Genomic DNA, 8,998 nt, shown 5'->3' with positions numbered 1-8,998 from the left:
CTTTACAGAAACTGAGTCTTCTGCTATCATCATCTACAGGAGGTTCTCCTCACTGGTGTCCTCCATGGATCTTTTGTTCTCAGTCATCTTCCAGTGCTGCTGCAGTCCTCTGCTCATTGTCATTTTTTCTACTTAGATGGAACATCCAACATTTAGAAGAGCCCCTAATGGGACCCTACTCCTGAAGGCCTCTTCTGAGGCTCAGGCTCTGGGGTCCCAGAAGGCCAGCTACAGGGCCAGACCAGCAGAGGAGGTGAAGGAGGAGGCCCGGGCCCACGTCGACTCCACGGGTGGAGATGTCACCAATGCCACCCTGGTGCTGAGCCAGTGGAGGGTCCAGTTCGGCCGGTACCAGGGCCAGATCTTCCACTGGCTGCTGGAGAACGACGTGGGCTATGCTGTGAACCTGGTTTCATCCCACAAGAAGGAGCGAGAGAGGACAGGGTCTCAGTCCCCGCTGATGGCCAACAAGGTAAATGACTGGACCTGATTTATTCTGACATCCAGTCTGACTGCAGCAGCTCTAACTCTGTTTTGTGGACCTGCAGGATGCCTTCACCCGGTACTCCTCAGGATACCCGGACTTTGTGGAAGCTGTGAGGTTCCACAAAGCCTTTGAGGAGGCCCGGGTCAAGTCCCTCCAGCCTGGGCAGGAGGGACAGGCCCTTGTTGGGACTTCAAGTTGGAGACCCTGCAGAGCCTGTACGAGTCTGAGGACCCCAAGAAGATCCGGTATGTTTTCACTGTAATACATTTCAAAACACTGTCATGATAGAACATCTGCTGGATGATCAGTGAAGATCTCAGTCACCTGAGGGCCTGCATCATCTGCAGATTCGTCAACTACCTGCGACGGAAGGCACCAGCTCCAGGCACGCAGATGGAGAACGCCATCCGCTATGTCAGAAGCCGAGACAGGCAGAGGAGGAACCCTGCTGTTGCTGTCAGGACCTCCACCTCCTCCTCCACGTCCTCCACTGTCAGCAGCAGCTCTGCTTCTGTCTCAGCTTCAACGCAGGGTCCCAGAGCTGCATCCCAGTATGTGTTTCATTGTGCTGATGTCTGACTTGGTGATCTTTGAGGATTTTTGTGAAGGAATCTTCATGTTTTTCATGTCGTCTGCTTTCAGATTTGCAGCTTTTGTCTCTGGCCGGCGTTCTCTGTCTGCGGTGGAAATGCAGGCAAAGATTAAGAAGCTAGTGGTTTCTCAGCCTGCATTTCCAGGTGAGCTCCGGTTCATCCTCAGTGAAACACAGTTAGACTTTACTTGTTGTTCTCACTCTTTACTTCATGTTTCTGTATTTCCATTCCAGCCTCCTGCAGACCAGCTCTTACCTCAAAACAACCTGAGGAGTCCACAGATGAAGAGCTGGTCCAGTTGACGCAGAAGAGTGTAAGTATTTGTTAAAGACAGACTGACACCTGGAACATGTTTTTGATAACAGAAATCTTGAATACATGCTGACTTGTTTTTCCTTCTGCTTTATAAATGTTTCTGAATGACAGAAGAACTGGAAACTGAACAGTAAGTTTGTGTCACATTAGAACTTTCTGCTGTCTTTGTGGTTTTAATCTCAGATCACTAACTGCCATGCTGCTCACCACCTGCATCATCCTGACTAATGGGATCACCTGTAGACACACCTTTACTCCATTCCGCTTTTCTTTACCTGCATAACCCTCCTCCCCCCTCCTCCAGCTGCTGCCTGTGTCCCGCCGTCGGTGTAATCAGCTTTCATGGCGTCTCTCTCATTCTGTAAACCGTCCTGCTGTGCTCCTTAACCTCAACTCATCCGTACTCCATTCATGGAACTAAAACCTCACATTTCTGTTGCAGCCTCAGAAGTACAGGCCCTTCTCTCGCTCCTCCCTCCTCCTCCACCTCCTCCCTCCACGTCCTCCCTGCCACAGAGGGCTGATGAGGGCTCTGCAGGGCCAGAGGAGCCCACAGATGAGGAGCTCATGGAGGCCTCACAGGAGCCTCATGCTCCTCTGGCCCTGCCCGCCGCTCCACCACTGGTCCAGGCTCCACCACCACCACCACCACCACCACCTGCAGCCATGGAGCAGGCTGCTCATCCTCCTCCACCTGCTGGCGATGCTGAGGTGAGTTGTCAGACAGTAGGCGTGTCCTCTCAGGTGTTGTGCTGCTCCTCAGGTGCTGAACTTGTTGGATTTTTCTCTCTCCAGCTGCTCCCAGAGTCTTGGAGAGCAGCTCTCACTGCAGAGCAGCAGCAGTGGATCGGCCGGGTGCTGTTTTCCAGGGACAGCAGGGGGAGGCCACGTCTCATCGGAGACCTGAACTTCTGGTGGTTCCCTCCCCAGACCCGGCCGGTCTACAGTCAGCCTCCCACGTCCCCCGACCCCTTCTTCGCATGTCGGCTGTTCCTGTGGATGGATGGATCTGGCGCCTACAGCTGACATGCCCCCAGCCTTCATGCACCAGGTCCATGGTGAAGGCTGGGCTGTACAGGACCATCCGGAGGGTCCTGGACATCGACGGCTGGTATCTCATGGCCACTGAGTACCTGAAGTGCCGTCGGTGTAAGAAGAAGGTCGGGGGCTGGTCACAGGGCATCATCAGGCAGCTGTCCCCCACCTACAGCTGCCTGTTCCCAGCTGTACTCACGTACAGGTAAGAGGCAGTCTAGTCACACTGTGTCCCTGTGTGTCGGACATGGATAACACTGAGACTGATGCTGTTGTTTGTTGCTGCAGGTTGTCCTGTGACCTGAGGGTGGTTGCACAGCTGAAGTCCCGCACGCTTGGTAACAGTGCCACTGAGCTGTACAACACCCTGCGGGAGACCCACGCTGATGCCTGGATGCGGAGAGCCATCCACTACCTCGGCGTGTGCGAGCAGTTCCTGGCCTTGGGTTCCTTCCGGGGGCATTTTCCACCACCGCCCCAGATGACCCCTCTGCCGTCACCCGAATGACTGCTGACGGTGTACGGGTACGACGTCCTGACGCGGCTGGAGGAGTACAAGGCCAGGATCATGTCCACCTTCGGATCCATCCTTAAGATGGATTCCACAAAGAAAGTGAAGGAAGTTCATCTGTCTGTCTGTCTGTCTCTTTCTCCCCCCCCCCCCCCCCCTCACTGAAACCAGTCTGTCTCTCACTGAAACCAGTCTCTCTCTCACTGAAACCTGTCTGTCTCTGTGTCCAGGTGACCAAGAAGCTCGCAGGTATCTCCTCGGACATGGCCGCCTGGGCTACCAATGTGGGCAACGAGCACGAACAGGTCCTCATCAGTGTCCTCACCTGCTCAGAGGACTCTGAGGGCCTGTCCTGCATGGCGGCCAGATTGATGAGGAGATACCACCACGCCGGGGTACCTCCCCCCCTAGCTCATCTACATAGACCGGGACTGCTGCAACAGAGACGGCGTGTCCAAGACGGCTGCCTTATTCCCGGTATGTACCTGAGGTTAATGTATTCCTGACAGTCACACATCATTCATGGTCCTGACCTCATGACTGGAGACCAGAGTCAGGACAGGTTTGCTTCTGAACATTTACAACATCTTGGACATAAAAGCTATTTCACTTCCAGCCACATCACAGATAATGAAAACTCACATGTTGTCTTCTTAAATACTGTTTAATACACGTTTATTAATACTGTTTTTTTATATACATGTGCATTTTATGATTTAATGTAGATATTTTATATTGATATTTTATTGCACGACAATAAAGCTGTTCTAGTTCTACTTCTATTCTATTTTATTTTCTGTTTCTCAGGAGTGGGGACAGCTGCTGGTGAGGCTGGACATCTGGCACCTGATGCGGTGCTTTGCATCAGGTGTCACCACGGAGTCTCACCAGCTCTACCCCACTTTCATGAGGCAGCTGTCTCACTGCATCTTTGAGGTGGACCCCGAAGATTCCCACCGTGTCACTGAGGCCAAGCGGTCCGAGCTGGAGGGGAAGCACGGGATGGTCGGCCTGACTGACGCCGAGGTGATCCGGAGGATCTCCAAGGAGGAGTGGAGGCTCCACTGTCGTCGTCGGACGCGTGGGGCCGAGGAGACCGCACTCCTCATACAGGACCTCCTGAACACCTTTGGTGGTCCGGCAGGACGCGACACCCTGGACATCCCGCTGCTGGACGCTCTCCACATCCAGGACATCTGGAAGACGCAGAGACGCCACCTCAGCTGCATTCAGGACCCGCCGGGGGTGCAGCTGTACACCCAGACCGGCAGGCTAACGAAGGGCGGGGTCAACCTGCTGGTTTATCGCTGCGCCAGGCGCTCCACGTCCCTGGAGTCCTTCCACCTCCACCTCCACCTCCACCGGTTCATCCCAGGTAACTCCTGTCTCTCAGTCTGCCATACAGAAACATTGTGTAGTCAGTGTGTGACGTGTACTGCTGCTGTACACTTCATGTCTGATTTAAAATCTGCTTTGTCAGGTACAAGTGCTCGCGCCAAATACTGCCAGGCGTTCCTGGTTGATGGACTGGTGAGGTGGAATGAGGACAGAGCAGCAGCAGCTGCACCACCGGTTGTAGCTGAGGAGCGAGTGGCGTCTCTGCGCTCCTACTGTGGCCACCTCAAGCACGTCCTGAATCAGAATAGCCAATGGGTGCTTGGCCTTCAGATGGTTCAGGACTTCACCAGGCCTGCTGCGTACACAGGTAGATGATAGGAAAACTCTCCATCATTATTTCAGCTGTTGGAACAGTGAGTCTGACCCTCCTCCTGCTTTGTCTCAGGTGAGCTCATCGGGGTGGAGTACCTGTACCAGCAAACTGGATGCGTGCTTGAGGATGTCATCCTGGACCCTTGACGCTCCGGACGAGGCTGCTGCTATCCAGGCGCTGGAGGAGGCGGACGAGGGCTTTGTGGACGACGGTGAGGGCCCCACAGTCTTCGAGCTGGAGCCCCCGTCCGCCAGCACAGCGTCAGCAGCCCGGTCAGGTGATCCAGCTGACGCACCCAGGTCTGAGCCATCCAGTCCGGCCGCCCCTGGCCAGGACGCCCCTCCTGAGGCCCCTGAAGGACCGACTCAGAACTCCTCCGACTCTGAGGTAACTTCAGCAACCACTAATCCCTAATAATGCACCGGCAGAGGAACCAGTTTTTTCATCTAAATAAAAAGCACCTCACAGACACTATTTCATAGCATTTTATACTTTCTGCTTCTCAATGTCTACATTTCTCCAAATGTGGTTCTTCAGGAGGACATCCAGGGTCCTGATGGCCAGCCAGGATACCAGCATGTCCTGAAGCTGGCCAAGGCCCTGGTGGAGATCCGGAACCTTCAGGGGCTCTCTGATCGCAGGGTAGACAGGCTGATTGCACTCTGGCAGCGCCTGCCAGAGGCTGACAAGAGGCGAGTTGTCTACCCTGCCAGACACCGGGAGAGGCAGCCCACGGGGCGGTTCAAGGCAGCGAAGGGGAAGAACACCTCCTGTCCTGGAAAGGAGAGTCTCCAACTGTAGGACTCTTTCAAACAGCCGTTTCTCCACCACCATCTGCTCCAGTCCTATATTTTAACACCATCTCATCCCCTGCTGCCTTCTAGCTGCCTGCTCGGACTGAACACGGGCCCTGCAAACTGGCCCAGCGCCAGTCGCCTGGTCAAGGCCATTTGCAGCCAGCTCTGCCGTCTCCACCCCGCCACGGCCCATGTCGGTGGGGTCCCGAAGACCTGGTGGTCCCTGGTCCTCACCGATTACGTGGCCATCAGAGAGGCAGTGCTGGTGAGCCCGCGTTTGATGGCTCAGACCACCATCCAGCTCTTCGAGCTAAACCAGCGAACCCTGTCCCAGTGGTAAGAGTTGATAAGAAGCTGTTGTTATCTATGATTGATTATTTGATGAAAACCCAGCAGCCTAAAGTCTCTCTGTGTGTTTCAGGTTCTGTCGTTGTCAGAAGGCCTGGGAGAGGACTGTACTGGAGCAGGGAACTGGCATCGTCCCTGCTCCAGTAGTAGCAGACCGGCCTCTCCCTGCTGCCAAACAGCTGTCCCTGGTGCAGGTGGGACAGCGACAGCCCTTTATTTTCCCTGGACTTCAGGAACAGCCTGGACCTTCAGCTGGAGGTCAGCCAGCCCCTCCTCATCCTGCAGCCTTTGGCTCTGCTGCTGTTGCTGCTTCTGCTACCGCTGCCGCCGCCGCCACCACCGCAGTTGTTGCTGCTGCTCCTCCTCCTCCTCCTTCTCCTCCTCCTCCTCCTCCTCATCCTCCAGCCTTCAGCTCTGCTCCTGCAGCCCCTCCTCTTCCTGGACAGACAAAGCTGCCAAGAACAACAGCATACAGGAAGAGGAAGGCAGCCGAGGCGGCTGCTGCTGCTGCTGCTGCAGGAGAGTGTGGCCTATATGCCACTACTATTAGCACTGTATTAGTACTAATTTGCAGTAAATTATTGATTGAGGTGGGCTAGAGTTCAGAAGGTCCGAAGTTCGGCTCTAGGAGCGGAGAAAAGGAGACTGGACACAGGATTAAGTATTAAGTGGTACCAGTACATTATATTTAGACAAAATGACATACAATCATTTAACAATAAATCGAATGGCCATTCATATGGAAAAACACAATAAATTCACAATAAGTGTCCCTTTCAAGTTACAATCTAATGTACAATATCGAGTGTCCACGTAGGACTTCATGCAACGCAATGAGTTCAAAGCCTTTGCCGAGATGGCATTTAACGCAACAATAGTTCATGAGTTGGGTGTCCAGAGGGAGAGGTAGGTGTCCATGGAAGGGAGGTGAATTGTGCAAGTTTGTTAGGTTTGAACGATTAGTTGCGAGGCAAAGAATGAAAAGAAAGGGACGGCTGTCTTAAAGGAGCCTCCTATCAGCCCAACCAGGTAGAGGAGGTGCAGGAGGTCCAGTTCAGTTCACTTCAGTTTAACCCTTAGGGCCCTAGGGGGGTTTAGATCCGTTTTTGACTAATTCTGATTTTACCTCTATATTTCACCTTAAAAGCTGTTGATCTTGCTTTGCTTGGTATCTTTTTTTTCAGCACAACCTCACCTTTGTGATTCTATAATTATTTATACATTTTGATATAATGAATGGACACACTTGACCTAAAATAGTCCGAGTAGAAAAAAATTGGATTTTTTTTTGCTGTGGACACCATAAACATGTGTAATGAATCTTTTTCAGAACGTATAATGTAAATATAAACTGTTTGTCATAAAATAATGTACAAATTTAGCAGTAAACATAGTTATATACCACCATTTGTGCTAAAATGCAGGAATTTTTTTTAGGCGTTTTTGCATAACTATTTACAAAATCATGAGGAGTCACAATAAAATTTTACATAAATTAATTTGTGCCATTCTAAAAAGCTTTTTCTGTCCACCACAATCTCTACAATGACAAAAACAATAGAAACAGTCTTTAGGACCATAGGGACAATCCAGAGTCCTGGTTTTCTCCATTGCTAGAATATGTTTATTATGAATGTTATTATTATTGTTTTATTATTATTATTATTATTTTATTTTTATTATAATAATAATTATTATTGTCTTATTATTATTAGTAGTAGTAGTAGTAATAATATATTAACTCTGAAACAAAATCTTCATTTTCTGTGCATCTTTGGTGTCTAGCGAGCCCGATCTCACGAGGATTCGTGAAACTGTCACGTAAGTTTTAGTTTCGGTTTCGTGCGCACCAACACGATTTCGTCATGTTTTTCGTGCCGCTCACCACGAAATGCGCACCAATGTATTTTAAACGGCGGACTTTTCGTGCCACTCAGAACGTATTTCAAAAGAATGTGTATATTATATTTTTAATGTAAAACCGTGGCGAATCCAACGCTATATTTTGCATGACATCGTCCCTAAACATAACCCTAACCATAACCCTAACCATAACCTAACCATAAGCCGGTGGTACACTTACCAATTTGCATAGGAATTTCAAGAATGTCCGGCGGCCGGCGGCCGCAAACGCAATCACACAAGCAGTATACGCCGATGGACAGCTTAGATCGTCATGAATCCGCCGGTATAAACCACTTTCAGATGTGATTACCACAGCGAAAAACATTTCGTGGTGAGCGGCACGAAAAACATGACGAAATCGTGTTGGTGCGCACGAAACCGAAACTAAAACTTACGTGACAGTTTCACGAATCCCCGTGAGACCGGGTTGGTCTAGCAGAGAGTGATCTGTGGCCAAAGCCAGTGAAGGACGTGCTGCTCTCCCAAAGAGTGATAACTATCCCCTGACTAAAAAAAAAAAAAAAAAAAAAAAGATAGAAAGTTCCAAATCTGCACTTTGGCCATCTCTCCTCTGTGTATTTCTAGAACATTCCACTCTCTTACTATGAACACAGAGACTGGGGGCGTGTCTGTGCGGCCACTCCCCGTCAGAGCGTCTCTGTCACTCAGCTCCAAGTTTCTCAGTCACCTTTGGGGAAATCCAGTTCGCGTTTTTACTCCAGAGAACGCCAGGTTTGTGAAAATCTGGTCCACATTTTCCGTCCTACACCAAGCATCACTCCAAGAGTCTGTGTTTCTAGCCAGATGCTTTCAGCAGAGAGGACTCTCCGCTGAGTCCAAAGTTCAAAGTTTCGCCATGCTTAAAAGACGCTGGAAATACGCTCAGGTGAAGTTCGGTAAAAAATGTGGCGTTTATTATTGATCATATCTCTGGTTTTACTTGGCCGATCAACATGATTCAAAAACTGGTAGAAAGTTCAAAATCTGCACTTTCAGGACAAGTATAAAGGGAGACTCCTCGGCGCTTCATTTTTCTGCTTTGTTTTGATTACAGTGGCAAGGGTTAAGCTCCAGGATTCTTCAGGCGGTGTGGGCCTAGACTTCTTTGGATCTAGCTCGCCATCACCTGGCCTATATAAAGGACAGGACTAATTAAGTTTCTAGTGCGCACAAAATAAATCAAAATACATTCAAAAGTATCAGTGCTAAATATTAATTATAAATAACAGTGTCATTTTCTATATTGTACAATATATAAATAGTCAAAGTTCAAATTCAAAATCTACATCCCAATTG

General features: G+C 50.2%; 2 protein-coding genes across 3 annotated transcripts; both read left to right on the top strand.

Annotated features, from left to right (window-relative positions):
- Positions 1 to 555: 555 nt before the first annotated feature.
- LOC110970629 (uncharacterized) lies at positions 556 to 2,302 on the top strand. Its single transcript, XM_051956372.1, has 7 exons — positions 556 to 732; positions 835 to 1,038; positions 1,130 to 1,224; positions 1,314 to 1,393; positions 1,507 to 1,525; positions 1,838 to 2,106; positions 2,159 to 2,302. The coding sequence occupies exons 2-7, from the start codon at positions 881 to 883 to the stop codon at positions 2,300 to 2,302; spliced, it is 765 nt and encodes a 254-aa protein (XP_051812332.1). The 5' UTR covers positions 556 to 732; positions 835 to 880.
- Positions 2,303 to 3,139: 837 nt separating this feature from the next.
- Positions 3,140 to 7,293, top strand: LOC127536442 (formin-A-like). 2 transcript variants are annotated; one of them, XM_051956817.1, is made up of 5 exons: positions 4,534 to 4,646; positions 4,725 to 5,039; positions 5,190 to 5,449; positions 5,537 to 5,785; positions 5,871 to 7,293. In XM_051956817.1, exons 2-5 carry the CDS (start codon positions 4,779 to 4,781, stop codon positions 6,394 to 6,396), a joined length of 1,296 nt encoding a protein of 431 aa, XP_051812777.1. In that variant the 5' UTR covers positions 4,534 to 4,646; positions 4,725 to 4,778; the 3' UTR covers positions 6,397 to 7,293. The 2 variants fall into 2 exon arrangements, with proteins under 2 accessions (XP_051812778.1, XP_051812777.1); XM_051956818.1 differs by lacking the exons at positions 5,190 to 5,449; positions 5,537 to 5,785; positions 5,871 to 7,293 and adding exons at positions 3,140 to 3,418; positions 3,749 to 4,316 and having other exon boundaries at positions 4,422 to 4,646; positions 4,725 to 4,896.
- The last annotated feature ends 1,705 nt before the right edge of the window (positions 7,294 to 8,998 follow it).

This window comes from Acanthochromis polyacanthus, chromosome 12 (genome assembly GCF_021347895.1).
Source record: "Acanthochromis polyacanthus isolate Apoly-LR-REF ecotype Palm Island chromosome 12, KAUST_Apoly_ChrSc, whole genome shotgun sequence".
NCBI classification, from domain to species: domain Eukaryota; kingdom Metazoa; phylum Chordata; class Actinopteri; family Pomacentridae; genus Acanthochromis; species Acanthochromis polyacanthus.
This window is presented reverse-complemented; position numbering and strand designations above follow the sequence as displayed.